This window comes from Mustela nivalis (genome assembly GCF_964662115.1).
Source record: "Mustela nivalis genome assembly, chromosome: 7".
NCBI lineage: Eukaryota > Metazoa > Chordata > Mammalia > Carnivora > Mustelidae > Mustela > Mustela nivalis.
The window spans coordinates 135,219,548-135,244,901 of record NC_139026.1 but is presented as its reverse complement, the minus strand read 5'-3'; the positions used below and the strand labels follow the sequence as shown (position 1 = coordinate 135,244,901).

General features: G+C 42.3%; 1 protein-coding gene and 1 long non-coding RNA gene across 3 annotated transcripts in view; one reads left to right on the top strand and one right to left on the bottom strand.

Annotated features, from left to right (window-relative positions):
- The first annotated feature begins 8,685 nt into the window (after positions 1–8,685).
- The window catches only part of MKX (mohawk homeobox), an 85,371-nt gene continuing 68,702 nt past the window's right edge, over positions 8,686–25,354 (top strand). Inside the window, exons 1-5 of one of the 2 annotated variants that reach the window (XM_082740936.1) lie at positions 8,686–9,059; positions 11,242–11,508; positions 13,250–13,409; positions 21,253–21,406; positions 21,831–22,169. In XM_082740936.1, coding sequence (XP_082597062.1) covers positions 11,321–11,508; positions 13,250–13,409; positions 21,253–21,406; positions 21,831–22,169 — 841 coding nt within the window. In that variant the 5' untranslated portion in view covers positions 8,686–9,059; positions 11,242–11,320. The remainder of the gene's footprint in view (positions 9,060–11,241; positions 11,509–13,249; positions 13,410–21,252; positions 21,407–21,830; positions 22,170–25,354) is intronic. The other variant, XM_082740935.1, reaches the window with a different exon arrangement.
- LOC309869555 lies at positions 10,958–13,301 on the bottom strand. Its single transcript, XR_014314260.1, has 2 exons — positions 13,049–13,301; positions 10,958–11,189 (listed from the first exon to the last, which is right to left on the bottom strand). It is a non-coding gene; the product is annotated as an uncharacterized lncRNA (long non-coding RNA).

The following is a 25,354-nucleotide window of genomic DNA, read 5'->3' as shown; positions in this document are numbered from 1 at the left end:
TTCCTATGTTTCATATATTTGACATATTTTGGACACTTTTCATAAAATTACATTTTATTTGAATTCTTTCAGGGCACAAATTTTGAGAGAATATTGATTACAATAACACAGTGATTTTGATTGAAATGAAGACCTGAAAAATAAATTTGATTAAATAAATACACAATAAATTACAAATTATGTCTCTTTCATTTTATTACTTATCCAACATTGCCAGTTCAACAACAAAACATCCAGTCAAGTGCAGTAACAATTAAACCAACTTGTCTTTGATATTTTCCCAACAAAAATCATAACTTAACATAGTTTCCGATTTTTCCTTATGATAGTCTAGTTGTCAAGGCAGAGGGATGTGATGTATTTTATTTAACAGTGGTTTAGCTTAATTTGTAACTTCTAAATATTTAGACATATGGTGTGTAGGCGTTCATTTGTACTCTTGCCTTGGACTATACAAACGTTAGAGGCAGGCCTAAAAACTGTCACAAATGAAAACAAGACAAAACAAAACAAAACAGAGACAAAACAACAAGAAGCTCATGACGTCGTTGGAGCCACTATCATCTCTGTCGGCGTCGCAGTCAAAGCTACTGGTTTTGACCCCATTTGAGATACACTACTTATAATTGTGCTGTGTCTACTCCTGTAACAAAGCAACTTTTCCAAATTGCTGGGGCTATTCCAAAGCATTTTTTTTTCATTGCTGAATCACTTTCCTGCCTGGTAGGAAGGATGTTCTCCAGATTTAGAGAACCCACAGAAGAGTCAGCACTTACAGCTTTTGAGTGTGAACCCACACATGAAGACGAACAGGAAGTACAGCCTTTTACCATGATGTCAGAGCCATGCAAAGTCATCACAGCCTAGGTGACATTGAGATCCCACCTGCTCCCCACCTAGGAAGAAAGTCACATACAGAAAGAAAAGCAAACACATTGGCATCCAATTTCCTGCTGGAGCCAAAAGTGTGCAACCGCATGTTTAGTTGTGCCTACAATTATGCAGTCAAGTACTGAAAGTGCTTTCTGTCTACCCTCCACATGTACCAGCAAAGAGGCAGCTAGTTATAGTTAGGTGATTCAGCAAACAGGCTCTGGCCCCTGTCTGACTGCATTCAAATCCGGACTCCACCAGAGATCAGCCAGAGACTTAGGGCAATTCTATCCCTACCTGTCCTTTTCTATCAAGTGGGCACCAATGGGTGCCTACTAAAAAGGGTGCCTGTGAGAATTACATAAGTTAAGTGCCTAGAACTGTACATGGGCGTGTAGTAAGTGTTGTGTGCACATTATGTAATTTTTTAAAAAAAAAATCCATAATTATGTCCCCAGTTACAAGAGTCCAGAAGAGCTGTATTAGGACAGTCTGTTTTGAGCTGACTGCTACCGCACATCCAAGGAAAAAACTGTGACATTTGGATATTGCAAGGCTTCTCTTATCCTAGACTTTGGGCTATTTAAATTGCACAATTCACTGGCATACACACCTTTTTTTTTTTCCTTTTCCCTTTCTTGTGTAGTCCACACTCCTTAACAGGATTTGTGATAGCCGACAGCATCAAAGTACACTTAGCAAAGATCAATGAATATCAAAACAAACGGATAGCTAATCAGTTACTTAGGATTACTGCATAGTTCTAGATGTAGACCTGACTACATCCCAAAAACAGTTTCTTGGGCAGGGGGCTTTGGGGCCCAGATACTTGGGCAAGAATTAGTCTCCTCAAGCTAAGGAGCGGTGGGGGCTTCTCTCTTGAAGCCTCAAGAATTACCTCACTGCCACCGTACAACAAGTTTATTCACAAAACTTCTCTCCTCTATTCCTCCCCTCCCTTCAACAGTTTTCCAAAGGCATGTAAAGGTGGAGGGCCAGAGGCAGGTTGCAGGAAGTCCTGGACAAGGGAAGGAGGAAGGAAAGATCATGAGCTAACCCATGTGTTTACTCTTCCCATATAGTTTTTTCAATGGAAGCCCTAAAAATCTCTCTTGAAACGCAGAAGTTTTTGGCATAAAACCTGAAAAAGTCTGATGTAAGAGGTGAAAATGCTGTTTTTCAATCAGGCTCAAATTTCTGAAATAATGATCTTTTTGCATGTTTTCGGGAAGGATGTTGGTAATATGGTCACGAAATTTTTAGCAGACACATAAAATGGCCCTTCTATCGTCTTCAAGCTCCCTCATGCATTTCTACAGATGATTTACAGATTACTGGATTCAAGCAATCTTTATATCAGACACCTTTGAACATTTTAGATGAGGTATGTTTGTTTTCTGGGGCTTTCTTAACAAGTTTGTAAGCTAGGCAAGGATCATGTCTTTTAAATCACATTCGATGCAGATCTTGGCACTGCAGTTTGCATGCAGGTGTCCCTAAATATTTACTGTTGATTATTTTTTAAAAAATGAAAAAAATAGTATGAACTTTGTGGGGTTTTGGGGAGAGGCAGGAGGAAGTGAGCCAGAAAACAGTAATCCTTATATGTTAAACACCGTTTTCCGTGACATAAAAAAACATAAGCATCAAAACCCAAACACCAATACCGTGCCCAAAGGCATGTCAATACCCTTTTTTTTTAAAAAGGGGTTAAAATAAAAAAAAGAATAGCATCAAAACCATTGTAAAAATAATTAGGCTAATTCTCTTAACACATGTAATGCATTGTCAGGAAGAGAGGGAAGAAAGCACGCTTTCTTTACATCCCCTTTCCAGTTCTCTTTGTTTGTGGAAATCTCTGGTCATCTAAAAAGCACTTTGCTTAAGCCCAATTGTGGTAACTTCATACACGTGCGTCATGGAGGGTACAGGCTAAGTTCCCTTGGCCAGGGAACCCCAAAATTCAGTGACTTCAAGAAGGGGAAGTCTCTTTTCTCTCATAAGAGTCCGAAGCTGAGTAGCCCAGGTCCAGGCGGCCAGCAGATATAACTTCCAGACCAATCTAGCCCGCTGTGTGTTTCTGTTTCCAAGGTAAGAACAGTTTGTATACATATTTAAATGGCAGGAAAAAAAAGTCAGAGGCAGCATATTGTGTGGCACATGAAAATTACATAATATTCAATCTTCAGTGTCCATTACATAGTTTGACTGAAACGCAGCATTGACTCATTCATCGTCAAGCATTATCTATGACTGCTTTCGCACTGCAGTGTCAGAAATGAACAGAGACCTTATGACCCACAAAACCTAAAATATTTACTGTGCAGCCCTTTCTAGAAAGAATTAGCTGAGCCCAAGCCCAGAAGCTCTTGCCTGTGTGGTCCATTCGAGGCCCCAGGTTCCTTTCATCTTGTGGCTCTGCTGTTCTTTGAGTTGTGACCTGATCCATGGATGTGAGTCACTGCCACATCCGTGTTCCAGTCCTTGGTAACAGGGAAAAGTTAAAGAGGAAGACAAGCGATTTCTTTTTAAGCACATTAAGCAGAAGTTGAACACATCACTTTTGCTCACAGGCATTCCTTTGATGAACTTTTTCAAATATCCTACACATAGATGAAAACAGGATAAAAAAGAAAGCAGAAAGGAAGGATGAGGTGGGAGGTCAGCCGAAAGCTTGATACACCATGAAGTACATATAGTAATTAAATCTTAAAACTCTATTGAGTACTTGAAGTCCATTAGGTTCCAAACAGCGAGTCATACGTACTAGCTTGTGATCAAAAGTCTTCACTGTATTAATTCAAATGGTCATGTTTTGATGTGCAAGCAAATTGATTTTCAAGATAGAACAGTCTCCTGGGAGAAATTCTTGTATTTCAACGTACCACTTGAGGACAAAATGTTCTCCAGATTCCCCTCTGGACCCCAGTACATAGTATATTTTCATGTGTGTAATGGAGTAGAGACTCCAGGATCATTGGTGGCTACTGGAGATATTTTGGAATCAAGCAAAAAGATGACATAGTAGTGTCCTAAGGTTACTTCAGGTCCTGTGTCCAGCTCTGTGAAGTAGAAAAAAACATTAACCCCCCCCCCCCCTGGATCTCAGCTCTACTGACTGTTTATGATTTGAAGTTCTGTACTTTTATGTAGCTAATGTTTTAAGGAAATAGTGGCAACAAAATATTTGCATTTTTGTCCAGAGTGAAATTGACTAATATGCAATCAGATCAAAGGTTCTCATCTTGACTGGTTGCTTTATGAAAAAAAGTAATTCACTTTCCATAAAGAATTGAGCAAGAAAAAGACGACGCATTTTACTTTTCAAATCATGGATGGCAGGGACTCACCACTTTGACAACTAACCTTATATTGCTTGTGGCCAGTGACCACTTGGTTATGTGATGTGTTTGCAAAGCTCTGTGCAGCCCGTACTCCACTCTGGAGAATATGGCTGCCTGAAACTGCTCTCCTGCTTCGAGCAGGACGACGACAAAATAAACGGCAACTTTGTCCTAGAACAGTACTGAATTAGCCTTCTAAATTAGAACCATAACCAGGCCATGCATATTACTATTTTGATACTTGACATGCTCTGAAATTAGAAACAGAATAATATTGGAAGTCTTTGGCGCGCAAGATGGTTTTAAAATTTTGAAGATTAAATTTATTACAGTCTATTGGGTGTTTTGCAACATCTCTTAAAGCCTTCTTAGACCAATCTACACATGGAAAGGAATTCGCGATGTGTACCAGAAAAGTAATTTCAAATCAATGGGGGAAACTCCTTATTAGACACCATAGGAATAACTGGCTATTCAATTGAAGAAGAAGAAAAAAATCAAATTACATTTCTACCTCACAAGATATATAGGTTAATTCCAGGGGGATTAAAGAGCCAAGTGAAAACAATTTTTTAAAAGAATTGGAAGAAAAATTTTTTTTATAAAAAGCTTTTGTAAGGAAGACACAAAACCAAGAATTCATAAAGGAAAATGCAGACCTATTGACCTATATTTAAGTTTAAACCTTCTGTAAGACAAAAACAAAATAGGCTAAAGGCAGACGTCAGACCAGGTAACATATTTGCAATACATAAAGCATATATATATAATGGAAAAATGACTTATAAAGGACCTTTATAAAATTACCAAGGCATCTGATAAAGATATGTTTCTTCAATTAAGAAATACAAATGGCTCATAAACAAATGAAAACAAAGGAAAACAAGCGAAACAAATGAAAATAAGACATTATTTTACTCATTGGACTGACAAACATTATGAAATCCAAACATAAGAAATGCGGTGGTAGCATGTCAGCGAATGGGGGTACAGGTTGGAAGGAAATTTGGAAATATCCAACAAAATTTTAAAACCACATCTCCAACCCAGCAATTCTACGTCTGTGTAGCTATTCCTGGAAAAAAATGTTTACACAGAAATAATCCTAAACAGGTGTTTAGGATAATCCTAAACAAGGTGTTTAATGTTTATAATAGTGAAAACTGAAAAGGCAGCAAGGAGGATGGGGAATGGCTAAATGGATTATTGGCGCATTACGTAACAGTTAAAAATACGGTATTACATCTATATGTCCTAATATGAAAGTTCCCTATGAAATTGAATGACAAAGCAAGCTTTAGTTTAATTCTGGATGTCTGTGAGTGTGTACATCTATATAAGGGTACAAGGTATGGTCTCATCTATTTCAGAAGGTCATAAAACTAACTATAATGTTTTTTTTGCATTCGCATATGTGAACGCACCGAAACAAGAGTCAAAGTCTACACATCAAACCAGCAGTGGCCACCTCTTGGTGGTTGCCGCCCAGGAACGTGATTGGGTGAAGCTGGCAGAAGAGGAACTTTCACGCAGACTCTGTCCTTTGATTGTGAGTGAATTTATGGAGAAGACCCTCTCTGAGAGGACTTATCCTGTTATTCATGCAATTAAAGCTAAATTACAATCAAAGCACAAGTGTTTTGTGAGAAATTGGGAGGCCCCCCGATTCTCCTGGTTTGCCCACAATGTTTCTGCAGCTGTGACTTTCACTACTGGTCCGGTTGTTCCACTTACGCATTTCAACATGTATCTCTACAAGTCACACTGGCCAAGTGTGAGGTGAACCTTCTATTTTTTCATAAATTTAGTATTTTATAACATTTGGACGGAAAGTGACAGTCATTCCCTGGCTTTGTAATTTATTTCATTGCCTATAAGTAATAACTAGAAAAGAGAGTTTAAAAGCAGCCCTTATTTTCAAAAACTTTAACCAATATTTGTTCTGAAATGTCAGGCTCCCTGGTAAAATATCAGAATGCTTAAAATGTAGGCTTTATTTTTTTTTAATTAGGAAGTAAAAATTACTTATATTTATAACTACACTCCAGGTCTAATAGAATGAATTAAGATTTCTGCCAAATGTTCTTACTTAACATTTTTCTAGCTTTAGCAACAGTAACATGTTACTTTCACATTTTAAAAAAAATCTTAATAATAGCATATGGCAAATTTGTGGAAAACTTGTGGAAAACTTAATATCTTCATTTGATAGGCTAAACCAAGATCAAATTAACCAGAATTCAGATTAGGACTCAAATTTTCTGACTTCTGGCCTATAGCTAATTTTTCTTTTCCCTGCAAATGGTTATATCCCACAAACTACACACTCTCTTAAATCTTCTGATAAGTTTTCTAAAACCTCAAAGTTTATTTCTAAGGATTATAATACAGCATTTCACATACTGAGATTAGAATATAACATTAGAAGCTCAGTAAAATTCATCTTCAGAAAAGGTGAAATTTAAGATAAAGATAACTGTGTCTGAACTGTGGATTAAAATAAAGAAGAAACCTCACTAATGCAGAGAGGATGAAACTTGGAAAAATAAAATTTTGGTCTATCACAAAATACATGCCCATTTGTATATTACATAGGGATTCTCCATACTACTTCATTTTAAAATTAACCCTTCACTGTTTTTTCATTTTAAAATGGAATTTAATAAACTATAAAGTATTTCCGCATTACTTTTTCAGTGACTTAAAACTAAGCTATATATTATTCCTAAATCAAATTTTTTAAAAGTTTTACAGAAAGATTTTTTTGCTGTGTATTTTATATCAGATTTCAAGAAAACACATCTTACATGTAAATATATCTTAAGTCAGAGTTCCCCAAATGCTCTTTAAAATTATGTAAATGCAGGTAAGCTTTTAAAAGTTAAAAGCTCTTTTAAAATTTAAAATGCTCTTTAAAATTGTGTAAATGCAGTCCTAGGCTAGCTTCTATTAGAGCATACCGCTCCATGAGTCAGTATTGTACTAGGAAACTGCAAGCAACTACATACATGCCTGTAGGTTTTATCCAGCACAGCTGATCAAAATATATGTCAGAGGGGCGTTTTACAGCTGATTTCATTATAATGTCTGGTGACTACCATCAGTTATAGAGACCATAGGAGAGAATCCGTCTTTCTTCCCCTGAATTATCAATTATCAGTTGTTGTGAAGCTTAGTGGCCGCAAGTCTGTGGCTCAGATTTTATTATGTATCCCTGACTTTAAATCCCACAGCGAGGACTGTAGACTGATGTGTACGTTGAATTCACACTAAAGCAAGTCAAGTGCAGCGCCAATGACAAAATGCGGACGCTCCAACCGCAAATTATACCATAAAGGAAAACAAGGACATTGGGAAATGTGTTCAAATGATACTTACCTGCCTAATGCGCAAAAACTTAAACCTTCGCCCTTTTCTATTTTAGGTTGTGCCACTGCCTGGTTTACTGTCGCGTATTTTGGGAGATAACATAATGGAAAAATTGGAAGGTGTGATTAGTCTTGGAAATAATAGTTTTAATATATGTAAATATTTAACCACTTCTAGGCCACATAAAAGGAAGATGCTTAGGTGGGCCCCTGCCTCCGAGCTGGCCAGCCACCTTGAAGGAGAAAAGAACAAATGATGCCATAACTTTCAGGTTTGGGAAAATCTACTTTCGCTCTTATAAAAAGATGAAGGTGTCGCTGCGGCGACAAGGCCCACGGCAAGAACGCGGGCAGCTTGGTGCTCGGCTCCTTAAGGATCTGCAAGGCTGCCAGGAGCACTGAGCTTCCACTTGCACCTAAATCACAGCTTTCGCTACTCTCCTCTTTGGGGTGACAGTGGAAAGGGAACGATCATCAGTAAAAGAATCTGAGAGGCATTCTCTCTCCTTGCACTGTGTCCCAGCTCGGGATTCTTCCAAGTTTCATCCTCCTTATTCCCTGCAGCTTCCTGGCCCAGGGCTCGCCTTCTCTTCCCTACCTGGGTCACAGTGGGTTGGGCACCTGGGCTCGCCTCGCCCCAGCCTTGCCTCCCACCACCCTTATGACCCGCCGCGAGCGCAGCCTCTCCAGCGCTGGCCTCGGTCGGCTAACGTGTCCCTGGATTTGAGACAGCCGGGACCACAGAAGCCCGGGGACACCAGAAAAGAAGCTCCCGGGATGCAAGCATCTCCTGTAATGTGCTCGCGCGTTATAGGCACAAACCCGAGCTCTAACTTCACTCCCTCTAAACGCGAGGAAAATAAAGGGAGCGTCGCAATGCTCTCTCGTGCCTAGCTACGCATGGTTAATTTTCCGGCTCTCGGGCCAGCTAAGACGCGGGATTTGCACCGCAGCTTCTCAGCTCCCAGAACCGGAGCCGGGCGCTACTTGCGGCTTCTCGGATTTCTCCTCTAAGTGCGAAGGAAATAACCCCTTTTGCTCTGCGCCTGAGAGGCCGGCGGATCTGAGGGCCGGGCCCCGCTGGGGAGGACTCGGCGGGCCGGGGGCTGGCCGGGGGCTGGCCGGGGACTCCCCGGCGGCGCTTGCAGCGGCGGCTCGTCTGCGAGGGTTAACAGAAGTCCCCGCGGCCGGGAGGGTGCTGAGGCTTCCTCTCGCCGGCCCGGGAACGTGGATACCGCGCCCGCAGGATGTTCGCCGGCTGGGCCGGGCAGTCAAGAAACATGAGAAGGCCTCGGTATTCCTGTTCCCGGGCCGCGCGCGCCCGTCTGGGTAAATAAAGCCGAGACGACGGCGGTGGCTGCGGTGAGCGCGCTGGAGCCCGCGCCGAGAACATGCGGCGGGGATGGGAGTGCGCCTAGCCTCGACGCGGGAGAGCCAGCCGCCCTGCCGCCGGCCGCCGGCCCCACTGCCACAGGTACAGCCCTCGGGTCTCGGCGTCCCTGCTCCGGGCCTCGGGATGCAAGACTTGGCTCTGGCTCCCGAGCGGCTGGTTCCCTCTGCCCCCGGCGCTCTCCCCGCCCTTCCCCCACCTCCCTCCAAGGTCCAGTGGGCACGCGCCCCGGTGGTGTCCGAGGCTGGCCCGAGGGTCTGCGAGGAGCCTGGGAGCCCACCTGGCCGCTCTTCCTTGGCTTTAAAATTGTTCACGGGCGTTGGGCGGGGCAGTTCCGCAGGGAGGGAGCTCCCCAAGCGATAGTTTGGAGCGAGACAGGGTAAGGATAAGTGGGAAATACAGGAGCAGAGAAGAAGCGCTGGGGACTGCGCCTGGGCCCCGGATGAGGGCCAGGAACCGAGCTTCACACGCACCCCCCCCCCTTCCGGTCAGGACTCCGCTCCTGGACCTTTGCAGCCCTCTCCCACCGCGCCTGCGGCATGCCTGCCGACCCAGATCGCGCCGGGTGTCTGTGGTTGCGGTCTCTGTGTGGGCTTGGGACAACCGGGAAGGCACCTTTCAGCGGAGTCGCTAAGAAAAACTCGCCGTTGAATATGGGAGGACCGGACTGGGGTGGGGAAACACTGTGGGACTGAAAAAGGGTGTGTTTTACAAATAATGCAGCATGGACGCAAAGCACTAAGCGCACTGATTTAAAAAAAAAGGAAAAAAAAAAAAAAAAAGAACCAAGGCTAGTCCTGACCTTAGAACAGGGGCTTCAAGCACGGAAATTTGCTTTGACACTTTTCGCCGAGGCTGTGTGCACACTCCAGACACGTACCTGTCTGCGTGGGAGGACTCAGCCTTACGGCACACGGGGCAGCCAGCAGAAGTCTGACTTCACCTCCCCACGAATACTGACGGTACCTGTCGCTTAATCGCTATGGTCACGGCCCCAAATGTCGCGCGTGGCCGCTGCTGCGGTGGCTGGAGGGCGGGGCAGGGGGCGTTGGCAAGTGTGGGCGCTCTTCGAGGCAGATCTGTACGTGTTAGTGTGGCAGGCTGCGCCGGGGCGGGGCGGGGTGAGGGGGCGCTGGCAGCAGTGCGGAGGCGGCCGGGAAGAAACTGGAGCTACCCCGAGGCGCGAGGCGGGGTGATGGGGGCGGTAACTCGACTGCTCGGCGGCGGTGCGGACTTGAACCTGAGGCCCACGCTCTGCGGCCTGAGGCTCCCGGCCGCCGCGACCCGGGAGGTGAGCTGAAAAGCTTTGTAAAAGGATGGCAGCCGCAGGCTCGGTGGTGCGCGGACCGTGATGCCTCCTTCCGCTACTAACACCTATGCAACTTCAAATGGTTCCCCGACACCCCAGAAAGGGGCGGGTGAGAAAGGGCTCTGAGCTAAGGCTCATACCCGCGTTTTGGAAGAGGACAGCACTAACAGTGGGCCCCGGGAGGCCCGGGACTCCGGCTCCTTTGACCCTCCCGGACCCAGCGCATCCTGGAGCGGGCTGGGGGATGGTAGAAGACTCCCGGGGAGGGAGACAATGTGGTACATTTGTCCCTGACGCCACCTAACTTTCTAGCTCCGGAGTCAGCTAACTTTCCCTGCCCTCACCCCTACCCCCAGGGACCTTAACCGGAGTTAGAACGCACGGGGTTTCGGCCAAACCATCCAGAATCTAGAAAACATGAAAATCCCAGGAATCCCCGTGTGGCCTGGGACTCATTAACGGGACTTGCAGATGCAGTTGTTCATATTGCCCCAAAATTTCCCTTCCTTCCAACCCCTCCTTAAAACCCGAGTGGGAGCTCGGAGATGCTTAGACTTCCGTTGTAACTGAAGAACAACCCCCCCCCCCACGCCCTCCGCGCCTATCCCGCTCCGCTAACCCGAGTGCAGTACTTCCAGATTTATACCAAGAAAAGAACTCGTTTAGGAATTACTTTCCTTTGCCCACGCAGGGAAATTATTCTTGGTTGAGGTTCCTTGGGAACTGGATCGCCAGGGCAAGGAGGAGGGTAGGGACCTGTCCCGGGAGCGTGCGGGGACCGGGAGCGGGGGGGGGGGGGTTGATCAGGTGGGGAGAGGCAAGGGTTCCAGTGTCCAGGTGCGTTGGTGTCGCAGCTCCCCTCGGCTCCCCAGCCCAGAGCCTTGGCCAAGTCCGGGGCTCAGAACCTATGGAGATGTGAGCGTTGAGCGAGTAACGTAATGCATCATTTTCTCCCAGAACCCGAGCCCTGCGGAGCTCCGGGCGGCCAGGCCTCGAGGCGCTGCGGCCGCGCGGCGAGCCCCAGCCAGCCGGCACCATGAACACCATCGTCTTCAACAAGCTCAGCGGCGCCGTGCTTTTTGAGGACCGCGGCGCTCCGGAACGGGAACGGGGCAGCCGGCCCTACGGTGGCGTCCTGGACAGTACCCACGCCCGCCCTGAGGTGGACATTCCGGACGGCCCGCCCCTCAAGGACAACCTCGGCCTGAGACACCGGAGAACAGGGTACGCTCACCTTCCCGGGCCCCCTGCCCGCCTGCAGCCCGGAGGGGTGGGAGCGGTGCGGCGCAGGCGTGCGAGCGGCACCCCGGGCCCGTGGGTTAGGGGCCCAGAGTTCCCAGGAGGGCAGGTCTCCGCCCCTGGTCTCGAGCATTGTCCTTTTAAGGCATTAGTTTCTCAAAATATAGGGGAATCGGTTCATCGGGACAGCTCCAAAGAGGCTTGCTGGAAACTGAGCACCCCTGGAACTGCCCCTCTGTCCCCTGAGAGTTGGACCTCAGGACAGGGGGCTACCTGCCCCTCCCCGGAGCACGGGTGCAGACGCACGGCCGAAAGGACTGAGCAGGATGCCTAGGAACGGGGCAGGGCAAGCAGTCGGGGCTTCCCAGGTCAGGCCAGCCCCGTGGGCTTCCCCTCTTATGTCACGACAGGGCCTCGCCATGGCCTCGAACCTCCCGCGCCAAGGTGTTGGCAAGGTCGGCTCTTCGCAGGGCGCCCTGGACGCGCGCGCGTGCGGCTCGGCTGGGCCCGCTGCGAGCCCGAAGGGGGAGGCCGCGGGTCTCCCGGGCCGGGTTTCGGTTTAGCCGGGTGAGGGGCTGCTGGGGAGCAAGAACGCGCGGGTGGGCCAGCAGCTCCGGCTGCAGAGGCGTCGCGGCGGCTCCCTGAGCGCCCCGCGGGGGGAGGGGCGGCCGTCCTTGGCCGTCTCCACCTGAGCGATTGCATCAGCTGCTTGTTCTGCGGCGTTGTTGGTTAGTAAAATAGAGATTAGGTTTCGTCAAAATGTTACTACCAGTCCTTTCGGATGGAGTTGCATTTCAAAGTGTTTAAAGAGGCAAAAGTCCTGGAGGCTGCGGCGCAGGCGCGCGAGCCTCCCGGAGTGGCGGGGCGCGCAGGCGGCCGCGCGGCGACACCTCCCGGAGCCGCCCGGGAGCGCAGCGCGCCGCGTCCGGCTCCAGGCTACTTGGACCCCTTTCCCCTTTGAGGGTGCTTTTCCTCACCGACGGAGTTTTCCACACTTTAAAAACTCTCCTTCGGTCGGGAAAAGGCCCCTAGAGTGGGTTTTTTCTTTTAAGATTCTGCGTCCTTACTCCGCAAACACTTGCTTGGAAAGTTCCCCTTTTTCCAGAGGATCAAAGGAAAAAGCTCCAAGAACCAGGGCGGCGGGACGGCCATCATCCCTTGCTTTATGCCCGCCGTCCGGTGGGCGACCTTTCCTGGGACCACGGGCGACGGGAAGCCCCAAGCGGCACGCACGAGTTCCCTAAAAGAACGTTCGAGAGCTGGCGGCTGCCTGACCCTGCCCGGGAGGCCAGAGCCGCTCAAAGGCGCGGGTGCGGGCGGGCGTGGAGAGGGCGACAGCCCTGCTGCGCCGAACTAAGTAGCCCGAATCACACTTCCCCTCAGATCACCTCACCGTCGTCACTTAAACCTCTAACCCCTGGCTACTGCCACATGACCCCCTGCGACAACCAGGCCATTTCAAAAAGAGATGCCCAGGGAAGGACATTCGCGCCCAGAACTCGTGTGGCCCGAGCCCCTGCCTCACCTCAGCCGGGAGGCGCGGGGCGGGCTAGTGCGTCCGAGCCGGAAGTCCTGCGCAGCCGCACGCGGGCGCGGCGGCCCTTCCCGGGGCGGGGGGAGCGGGGGCGCGGGGCTGCGGGCGCAGAGGTCCCCGGTCGCAGGGGGTCCCGGGGGCGGCGGCCCGGCCGCGCAGCTCACCGGGGTCTCCTCCTCTCCCGGTGTCCAGGGCCAGGCAGAACGGCGGGAAGGTGAGGCACAAGCGGCAGGCTCTGCAGGACATGGCGCGGCCTCTCAAGCAGTGGCTTTACAAGCACCGTGACAACCCGTACCCCACCAAGACCGAGAAGATCCTCCTGGCGCTCGGCTCGCAGATGACGCTGGTGCAGGTAACCGCGGCGGAGGGAGGGGCCGGGCCGCGCGCTGCGCGCACCGATCTGCGCCCGGCGCCTCCCGCGCGGCAGGGATGGGGCCCTGCGGGGCAGGTCCCGGTGCTGCGGCCGCTGCCTCGGAGGATGCTGAGGGGTTGTAGGAAGTTTCTGGGTTTCCTCTCAGTCTTCTCTATGGATTCGGGGCTCTCGGCTCAGGAGGGATTGCGTGATGTTTTGTTACGGAGCCCAGGGAAAGTCAACTTCGAGTCATGAAAAGGTGTCCTGGGAGTCTGTTTTGGTGGGTACAGATGGGACGCGCCGCGCTGATCCTCACGCAGCCTTGCGTGGGCATCAGAATCACCCCGAGGCCGGGTTCGAACTCACACAGCTGGGCCCCGCGCCCCAGGCCTGATTCGGTCGTAGGTTTGCGTGGGGTCAATAGTCTGCATTTCTGACAAGTTCTCCGGGATGGTCCTACAGCTGCCGGCCCTGGATGAAACTTCGAGAACCGTGCAGAAAGGCACTCGACATTGGGCACCCATGTGAAAGATCAAGTATAGGGTAACTTAAAAATTACATTTACTGAGAGAGTTAGGTAGGACCTAGGGTGGAAGGACAAGAAGTGGGTTTTGATTTGATTTTTATGTTTAAGTAAGAGGCATCCTGAACATTAGCTGGAATCCACACGATTTTGCTGCTGATACCTTTCTACTGGGTCAAAGAAGAAGCCCGGTTCAAGTGGTTAGTTTATTTTGTTAGGTGCAGAGACAGGGTGCAAGTTGGTTTCCTTTACATCTGACTGGCTTTTTCCTTACGCAGTCTTATTTGGTATTCACAAAAACGTGGGGAACCAGAGCAGCAGTGAGCACTTTATAGATGATGTGACCAAGGCACTGTGGCAGTCAAGTATTAGTAAGGGCTGTAGAGGTAGGCTTGGAAATAATGTAATTCCAGATCAAACGCTCTTCCCAACACACCACAGACTTCTTTAATAAATTTGGTGACATGAACTTTTATATGTGCAAACAAATTTATTCAGAAAGAGGAGGAGGAGCTAAATAAGCTGAGAAGTTTCATATATTATAGTAGCACAACATTATTACCACGTTTGTGAAGTTTTGGTCATTCCATTAAATTTATAGCGAGGGAGGCCCCAAATAAAAGATAATATTTAACTACTAGATAAAATAAAACTTGCTTTCCAGAGAGTATTTAAGGTTGACATTTTAGGAATTGCTGGAAAGTTTGACAAAGCATGAACGTTGACTTGTATTTAAGCTTATTAAAACTATAATATGCATTTGTCTGCTTATATTCGGAATACAATTGTAGAGAAAAACATCTGTTTTGCTTCATGTTAACAGGCAATAGTATTAATAGTGATTTGCTGCAGCAAATTTATTTAGTGTTCTTGGCTTAATATCTGTTTAACATAAAACTATGAATTTTCAGTGATTTCAGTCAGAAAAACTTGACTTGTGAAAATAAATGCATATGTTCATATTTCAGTTTAAAACAGGTATGCTATTTATTTTGAAAATACCCTAGTTTATAGAGCTATTTGAGTGTTTCACTGTGATGTCAGCAATAAAACATTAGATTAATTTTGGTATATCATACAGTTGCATACTTAATGCTTGCCATTCTTTCATACAGAAAGCAAACAAAAATGACATATTTAGAACATTTTTTAATTATGAAAGGTAACATCGTTATTAGCAGAGATACTTAAATTTGGGAGTACAGTAGTTTTGTTGAGATGCAATACAAGTAGTTGTAATTTTAATAAAGAACCAAATTATTTCCTACCTACAGTGATAGTTCAAATACAAATAACCATTCTTTCTGCATTAAGATCTTGGTAATACTATTACAATTTTCTAATTATATCTTATATTCTCATTGTATTTTCTTTCTCTTTCTCTAGTCCTCAGAAAATAAAAATGCACAGAATTATTTAATTTTTAATGGAGTAAAGATAATTATTTATAATAATAAGATACCTGCTTAATGATTTCCAAATTTTTATGGTAAATGAAGTTGGTTTCTGGACTGTTATAGTGATAAATGGAAAAAAAATCAAAATGTATAGGATAGCCAAGGGACTTTAAACATAGTAATCCAATTTGGCTCCGCTTACTTTCAGTTAGGCATAATAGGATATCGATGTAGGATATAAATATATATGTATATGTGTGTGCGTATATATGTATGCATATGTATCTATCTACAGCTGACCCTCAAACAACACAGGGTTAGAGGTGCCAACCCTCCCTGCAAGTCAAAAATCCACATAGAACTTTGACTTTCCCCAAAACTTAACTACTAATAGCCTGTTGTTGACTGGAAGCCTCACCTATAACATGGACAGTCAATTAACACATATTTTGTTTATTATACGTATTATAAGCTATACTCTTACAATAAAGTAAGCTACAGAAATGAAAATGTTATTAAGAAAATTATAAGGAAGAGAAATACATTTACAGTATTGGTGAAAAAAATCCATGCGTAAGTGGTCCCATGCAGTTTAAACCTGTATTATTCAAGAGTCAGCTGCACTTATGTTGATATATATGGGAGAGTTTGTCAAAGTCAGACATACCTTAAACATGTAAGCAAATTCTGGCTCTATGGGAAGCCAAATGAGTTGTGTAAATACTTTACACTTCTGGAGGAAAAAATAGAAAGCTAGGAGCTGAATAAAACTTTTGATCCCTGCAAATTAGACCCCTATTTAATGAGTCAAGTTCTCCCAGTGAATAAATTTCTCCTGTGGAGTCAGGCTTCTTGAGAAGTGTGATCATGTCTTTTTCATCTTCATACCTCCATATCCCAGCACCGTGCTTTCCATAAACTGTTTGTACATGTCTGCAAAGTGAACAGGTTCTGATTGGGGAATACCATTATAATCACCATGCAGCTTTCCAAAACACCATCCTGAAAACTAGAGAATGTGTTGAAATCTGACTAAGATATTCTGGTTTTAAAATCCATTCCATTGAATACGTAGAGGGGAGCTTATTATCCTTAATGCTATATGATGGTTCTATAGCACAGCATGAATATAACTCATTTTATTACCTTCACTATAGCTAGAAATGTGACATATTTTTATGTCTGTGGACGAATATGGAGTGTTGCCCTCATTTCTGCTTCTAAAGTCCTATTTCCTATTTATTGCAGTACCTCCTATCTTTCTTGTAACTGATGTTAATAAGCAGTTATCATAACTTTATTCCTTAACTATGAGAGTATCTTGTATTTTGAGAATTTCTTTAACACTTAACATTTTCCTTTTGGCCGTGTGTCAAACTGTTAAACTTTTCATAAAATGTACTTTTGCCTTGTTTTGTTACTCTTAAATTGATAAGGAAAGACATAAAACCTGATCTGCAATCTCCATTAAACCTAGAAGGAAGGAACTGAAATTTTACTGGAGGGAATATTTTTAGGACCACAAAAGGTAATTTTTCTGATAAATAGAAGTTCTAAGGACATTAATCCACACCTACATTTTATTTATCCCTGAGAAATGGAGCAGAAAGAGTTATTTATTATTAATTTCCTAATGAGATATAAACATTTTCCTAAAATTAACAGGTAATGACGTGCATGTGTGTACTTTAACCAACCAAAATATTCCACTGTGCTTAATTTCTAGGGCTGATCATTGCTTAAACATTATAAAAAATAGACTCTGGTATTATCAAAATGTGAACAGCTTTATTGTGGAATAACATAGGGTGGTATGCAATTGAGCTTTTGTATTATTGTAGGATATAGAGAACTCATTGCAGAATAATTGCCTTGGAAGAAGTTTTTCAGAGAAGGGCAGATGGGTGTTATATCTGGTCCAGTGATCCCCATTGTTCACATGTATAAATTTTTTAACATATTTATATTTTTTCTGGATTAAAAGAGTGAAATGTCTCCTTAGGGTGATTTTTTTCATGATCACAATGAAGAGCACAATGAGTGTGGAGTTTGAGATTACATTTAATGATTGGATGTTAATGCTTCCTTTACTTGTAGAAGTTTCACATTCCTGTGATAATGTCCACGTGCCGCTGGTTAAAACTGCTAGTTTTAAGAGTTTACCCCCTCTATTAACATAGCTCTGTTTTTGCCGGGTGAGTGCTTCTGCTGAGATAGGTATGTAGTTATCAACTGCAAGGATTATAGCAACCATTAAATATTTTAACAAAATCTTAGATTGGTCTTTCTATGTTATTCCAAGTGTTATACTACATGGCTTAGAAATGAGATTCTGAATATTTCAGTTGAGTAACTCAGAATAAGTTTGTTAATTCTGTATGTTCAAAGGTGGACAGATGCCAGCTTATCCCTTTGGGTTTACTATAATGATTGCTCTGTCAATACGATGAATGTAAACACCTCGGCTAGAGCAGGGATGAAAATTACTTAGCTTTCTCTTCCAGCTTCTAGATATTTGGTTCTCCAAGTTTTCACTATAAAATATAGCGTTTCTTGAGCTCTGAGTTTGAGATCAAAATGCTGTTGCAGAACCTAACCATAGTAAGGAGACCTGTTTCATGTGAAGTAGAATTTAATGAGATTTGCATGACAACCTGAAGGAATCCATAGTAAGTTAAAGGTAGAAAATCTGAACTGGTATTTTTATCTTCTGTGAGACAGATGGAGTTTGCATTAGTTCATCAGGACAAAAAAAAAAAATTGCAAAACAGTATTTATGCAAATTTGTTAACCAACTCTTTGCTGTTTACATGACTTAATGCAAGCAGATATTAAACACCTTAGACAGGGCCACCTGGGTGGCTCAGTGGGTTAAGCCGCTGCCTTCGGCTCAGGTCATGATCTCAGGGTCCTGGGATCGAGTCCCGCATCAGGCTCTCTGCTCAGCAGGGAGCCTGCTTCCCCCCGCCTCTCTCTGCCTGCTTCTCTATCTACTTGTGATTTCTCTCTGTCAAATAAATAAATAAAATCTTTAAAAAAAAAAACACCTTAGACAATATCCAGCCCTTAAATTGTACATAAAGTTTCTGGTGATAAAATACGGGCAGAGTAAATCTATTAGCAGGTTGTTTGCCAGTCAAACTTTTGAAATAAGGTCAGAGAAAGCCCATGTTAGATATCAGCAAACCTTTCTGGAAAATTTTCCAATTTGTAATTAATATACTGTGGTAAGAACTGAGTATATAAAACAAGAAAAAGGATATGACCCCTATATATGTAAAACTGTAATCCCACCATGACACTTAATGGTCCCCATTTTTGTAGTTAAAATTATGGTATGTTAATGTTTTTGGAAATTTGAAAGCTATTGCATTTTAATAAAATATGAGGGGCTCTATAAGAATTGAATTTTACACTGTACTATGTGATGGTTGTGCTAAAATTCATGGTTAGTTATGATTTAAGGATACTCTGAATTATATGATATTTAGTAAAGAAAGTAATAAATGTGTTTTGAAGTTGAATTCTAAAAATATAAGTGACATAGGCATAGGAGAAGTTGCACCTCAGGGGACATAAAGATGCACATTTGATTGCTTGAAAGCAGAAGGTAGGTTAGCACCAGCTATATAAGGGGAATAAATTAGTAATTTTGTAGGAGAGCATAGACTATATTCACAGATCTTAGTTTTTAGAGTTGGCAATGCATTTTATAGATGAAGGGCTTGAAGTTCCGAAAAGTTGAGTGACTTCTCTAAATTCACGCATTTTTCTCAAATTTAGAACAGGAAACCAGATCTCTTTCTGTTATACCAGTTATAGGTAATAGGACACTAATGAGGATTTGAAGAAGTTAAGCAATTAAATCATAATGGTGTATCAACACTTGAATTTGATGATGATGGTGGTTAAGATTCATTCAAGTGCATAGAATGGAAGATAAGGAAGTTCAGAAAAAAAATGTTCTGAAATTCCCAGTTACTACTATCCAGGACATGGATGAATACTTCAGCCATGACTTGGAGAATAGAGGGAGGTTTGAGGACTGGACCAGGCATTTCGTGCTTCCATACTGAATGTTCACCAGTGACTCCCAGTTAATACATAGGTCTGTGCTAATCCTTTCCTGTGGGCAGGGACAAATTTTATCCTAACACTTAAAGATTTTTAGCACTGACCATCATGTCATGGCTAGAGCACACGAACTACTCAATGTATGTTTATTGAATGAATAGTCCCAGAGGTTGTCTGTCTATAGAGGCTGGAGAAGACTTAAAATTTGAACCCAGATTAAAATCGTAGTTATAATAGCACAACTTGATAGGAAGAGGATATTGTTGAAGACTAAGTTTTCTGCAATGTCATGGTGAGTTACTACATCAATGCACATAAAATTAAGAGGACTGTTATTAAGGCACTAGGAGGTAATGAATACTGAAAATACATATATATATATGTATAATATATGATATATTTTCTGTGTATGTATATATACATTGTGTGTGTGTGTGTGTGTGTGTGTGTGTAAATTGGGGGAAACTACCATGTTTTTAAAACCCATGGAGACAAAGAGGAAAAGAATTGTGGTTTTGTTTTCTTAAAAAGTAGGATTCATCATAGGTCCATTCAATAATTAGCAATGTGTAAAAACTGTGTATTTATATTATCAACCTAAATGAAGAAAAAAATAAACTTCCAATGCAAGCATTGCTACATAAACCATTACAATAATGTGGAGTCATGTTCTAGAATAACTGACAGAAAGATATAATTAATTCTCTTTCCATATTTCATTTCATTTCCATATTTCATTTCTTTTAAAAGCAAATTTTGGCCCCTCAGTTATTTACATATTTTTTTTCCTGATGATAGCCTGATATTTTAAAGGAAATTTCAAGTACCATTTTAACTTCTGGAAATCCAGTAACATCTTTTAAAAACAATGAAGTAATTTCACCTTGTTGTGCAGTGTTTGTTTCTTTGCCTTCAGCTATTTGCTTTGGAAGCACTTGACCTTCAACTTAAAGTCAGGTGTTAAACTGGCATTTTTCTCCCTCTACTTGTCAGATTGCTTGTGTCGGATTGTTCTGCTAGCTCCTCTTTTATAGTCCTGCCCCTTTGATGTCTGGAGGTTTCAAGGGTTTGGTCTTCAATCATCTCTCTTTCTACCTACTCCAAGCTGCCGCTGTCACCTCTGTGTGTTTGACCCACATCTGCTCTTCCTCTCCCTTAAGTCTCAGATAACAGTTTTATTTTCTTGCTGCACATCTCACCTGCATGCTTTTCTAGTACCTCAAATTAATCACTCCCCAAACCAAGCACATCATTTCACCCTTAAACAGTTCTACTTTCTTTCTCAAAATGGCACTATCCTTCTCTTGATTACACAGGGATGATTCAAGGTCATCTTTAACTTTTCCCTTTTCCTCACTCACCACGGTGTCTCTCAAATTTGACTTATATTTTTTCCCATATCTTCTTTATTGGGAACACACTTCCCCACCCATTATACTGGACACATTCCTTCAACGCCTCACTTAATTCTTCATGAAGTCTTGAAAGTAACCCTTTATTCCTTTGGATTCCTGCATCATTTTATTTTAATGCCTCTTAAACCATTCATCACATTATTTTCTATATTAAAGTTATTTGTACCTTCTCCTTCCTCTCTTACTAGACTGAGCATTTGATGGCAAAAGCTTTTCTTTTTTTTATTCCCAGAATACAGTGTATGCTCAGTCTCTGTAGTGTGTGCACATGTTTGTTGAATGAATGAGTGAATGGAATGACTGTCTAGTACTATTACATTCTGAGAATATTTAATGATCAGAGATACTGAGAGAGGCTTAGCTTCTTGTGGGAAAGTAATTATGTGATGGGTAATATTTTATGTTTTGTTAATTGAAAAATAAAACTTTTTTAGGTGTCAAATTGGTTTGCTAATGCACGACGTCGGCTTAAGAACACTGTTCGACAGCCAGATTTAAGCTGGGCTTTAAGAATAAAATTGTACAACAAGTATGTTCAAGGAAATGCTGAGCGGCTTAGTGTAAGCAGCGATGATTCATGTTCTGAAGGTTTGTTAATATTTTTATTTTGCTTTACCTCTGTTAATAAGAAGTTCACCTCAATTGCTGTTTTTAAGGTTGACTCCACAAAAACATCATGGTGCCATAATGGTTCTTTTTTACTGCATGAGGTAACTTCACTTTTACAATACTATAAATGACCAACAGAATTATGGCTATTTCCTCTTGTTTATAGATTTATCATGTGTCAGAATAACATTTTCTGTGAAATTCATTAAAAATAAAATACCATAGGGAGAGATTATATAGATTCCTGCTTCCTTGCCTAAAAATTAATCTTGGGTATCAAAGATAATTTTATATACTTTTAAATATTCCTTCTTTATGTATATATTTAATGATTAACTCTAAGAGTTTGGTGGCTGGGGAAAAGTATATGTAAGTACTACCTACTGATATTTTTCTCCCTTAGATGGAGAAAATCCTCCAAGAAACCACATAAATGAAGGGGGCTATAATAATCCAGTTCACCATCCTGTGATTAAAAGTGAGAGCTCAGTCATAAAAGCTGGAGTGATCAGGCCAGAGTCACGGGCCAGTGAGGACTACGTATCACCCCCCAAATACAAGAGCAGCTTATTGAATCGTTACCTTAACGACTCTTTGAGACATGTCATGGCCACAAATGCTGCCATGATGGGAAAGACAAGGCAAAGAAACCATTCGGGATCTTTTAGTTCCAATGAATTCGAGGAAGAATTGGTGTCTCCCTCATCATCAGAAACCGAAGGCAACTTTGTCTACCGTACAGGTAAGTCTGTGCTTTTCCTAACACCTTATTTGAAATAGAACTAAAATCCCAGCAAGGGGTCTATTTCAGCAGATATAAGGACATACTTTTTATTGCTTTTATATGAGATTATTCACAGATAGCCCATAAAATTTAATTTGAAAGCTTTTGTTTTTAATTACCAGATGTGCTTGTTAGTAGATGATGGTCTACTGGGGATTTTCACCCTTAAAAATAAAGATGAGAGTTTTCATCCTTAATACCCATCTTTAATCTCAATAATATACATTTTTGGAGGAGGAATGCCCTGAATTGTAGCCATCCATGCAAACACTTTGTATTTCATCTTTTCTCTTAAATTCCTTGATTGCTAATAGCGGTGGAAAATGAACACAAATTAACCTGGGTGCCAAGGCTCTTGTGAAGGGAAAGTGTAGGTCTGGCTTAAATTGCTTTGGAAATTTTACTTTTATTCCTGGAAAGCATAAGTAGGGCTGATAAATAGCTTTGAATTTTTTACTTTTATTCCAAAAATAATTAATCGATTTCTGCCTGTCCAAAACCTTCTGATGGAATAGTAAGTTTGGTAAAAATTTCTATCTTCACTTCAGTTTTCAGAGAGTTTTGAGCAAGTTGCTTCAGAACAAAGAATATGTGTGGCCTACATCTGGTGTAGATAGAGTCCAGGTCCTGAAAATGCCAACAAAGGAAATTTAGAAATGTTAGAGCTGGAAATAACTTCAGAAAGTATCTAGTCCAGCCATATTATATCATAGATAAGAAAACCCAGACCAAGAACACATAGCTAGTTACTCTTCCTAGATCAGTAGTGCAGCTAAGCTTGCATAAGGGGTAGGGGGAATATAACTACTACTAGCCTGCGACGACTACATGTACTGCCACCACTCATTCACAGAGTAGTTACAATATGCTGGCCCTTTGCTAAACACTACGCAAATGACATTATAGGTAGTCCTTGTAGGAAGCTTGATATGTGAACAGTAGAGCTTTATAAAAGAATTTAAATTTGGTCTGTTTAATACACATTCCAGATCATTTAATTAGAAATCTTACTTTTCTGTCCACAAATGGTTATAAGATATATTATCTGTGAGGATTCAGAGAAAATCTAGTTTTAAAGACTTAACCTCATTTTCTGTTTGCATTTCCAGCTTCAATTATGAAAACAACTCCAAACGCTCTGAAATACAAAATTAGTCTTGTAAATAATAATTGGCCAAGGAAGAAGTAAAAATAAAAGACTATTTAGCTAATAACAAAATTTTAAAACTACACACTAGCATCTAGCTAATGTGACCAGAGCAGAACTTGGAGATAATTCAGAGCTTCATGAATTTTATTTACAGAGATATGTAAGGATAGGAAATCAAGTCATTTAAGTATAGAGAATTGGAAAAAGAATAAAAACAAAAAAGTTACTATGGAAAGCTGAAAAATAAAGAGTTGACTCTTTGAAAGCAATACTAAGAGAAACAAGCAAAAACTGGCCCAGATTAACATTGGTAGTGAAGAGGTACAGCAATCAATACAAGTCATTAAAAATATTTTTAAATGGAACTGTACTATGTATAGTTGTTTGACAATATACTATATACAAATGTGTAGATGAAATGAATTGGTATTATCCCACACAAATTAAATTATAAAATTATAATGAGAAAAGTTGTAAACACCACTAATTCAGGAAAAGTCAAGGTTTTTTTTTTTTAAATAAAACATTTTATTTATTTGAGAGAGAGAGAGAGAGAGAGAGATCACAAGTAGGCAGAGAGAAAGGCAGAAAGAGAGGAGGGGAAGCAGGCCCTCCACTGAGCAGAGAGCCCGATGTGGGGCTCCATCCCAGGACCCTGAGGCCATGACCTGAGCCGAAGGCAGAGGCTTAACCCACTGAGCCACCCAGGCACCCCAAAAGTCAAGGTTTTTAGTAAACTCCATTCCCAAAACACATGATTTGATAGAGTCATTGGATTTTTTTCCAAACCTTGAAGAAATAATTAACTCTCATGCTTTATGCATTTTTCTGGAACATGTAAAAATATGGGAAGTATGTCAGGTTTTAAAAATGTAAATCTTATCCTAATCTAAAACCAGATTAGAATAGCATAAAAATCAACATTTTTATTTACGATACTGATGCTGACTTTGAAACAGCATGAGAAATATTGGTAACAGAAGGTTAAGTGAAAAACAATTTAAAAATAGAGACACTGAATGCAGTTATGACAGTACAAGTATGTATAGACAAAAACAAGAGTTTTGGAAACAATGAAAATTAATTTTGAATAGATGGAATAATCAAAGGTCTATTATTTTTACAAATTTCTTATAAATTCCTTTATGCTGCATAGTAAAAACAAATTTGAAATTTACCCAATGTGATGAGTCTCCTGAAAATTCATGCTCTTTTCAAAGGTGATAAAATAGAAAACCAAAGAGGGAATAGCATGCCTGGGTAGTTGATGCTTCTTGAAGTTAAGGATCTTGGCCATTTATTTTTATTAAAATATCCAATGGCCCATTCATGTGCCAAGTTCTATTTTTAAATAAAAACCTATTTTTTAGTTATGCAAGTGATGAGAAAGCAGCCTAGACACGTAAACTTCTGGTTTTGCATGCATGTGTATAAACTTTAAAAAGAACAGAATAAATTTTTTTGGTTTTGTGGATAAAGAATTGAGAAAGACTGGTGGTCTGAAACTGGTCTGCTAAATCTCAGCCTGAAACAATAAAGGGCTGTCTTCTGGGGGAACCGAGCGACAACGTTGCTACAGTTTTAGCTGGGTTACCGCTCATGCATAAATAGTAGAACAGGGGATTTCAATAAATACTTTCTGAGCAACTGCTATGGTTTTCTCTGGCATACAGGCTTATGCTGAATTCCTTCAATTCCTTCTGGTTATATCTTTCTTTCTTCACCTAAATGGAAATCCTCTAAATCTGCTATTAAACACCACTCCCCTCCCCCACCCCAGTTTTATAGTAGTGCAAAGATTTCATCTTTTAAATTCTTTTCCAAGAATAGATAACCTTTAAACGTAATTTATTAGTTCATCTATGCTAAAAATCCTGTATCTGTTTTTCCACCTGTTTTTGCTATCTTATGATGCATTTCATTAAGGATATGGAATCAAATACCAAGTGAAAGAGTTGGTGTGTGGAAGGATAATGTATCACTGAATTTCATT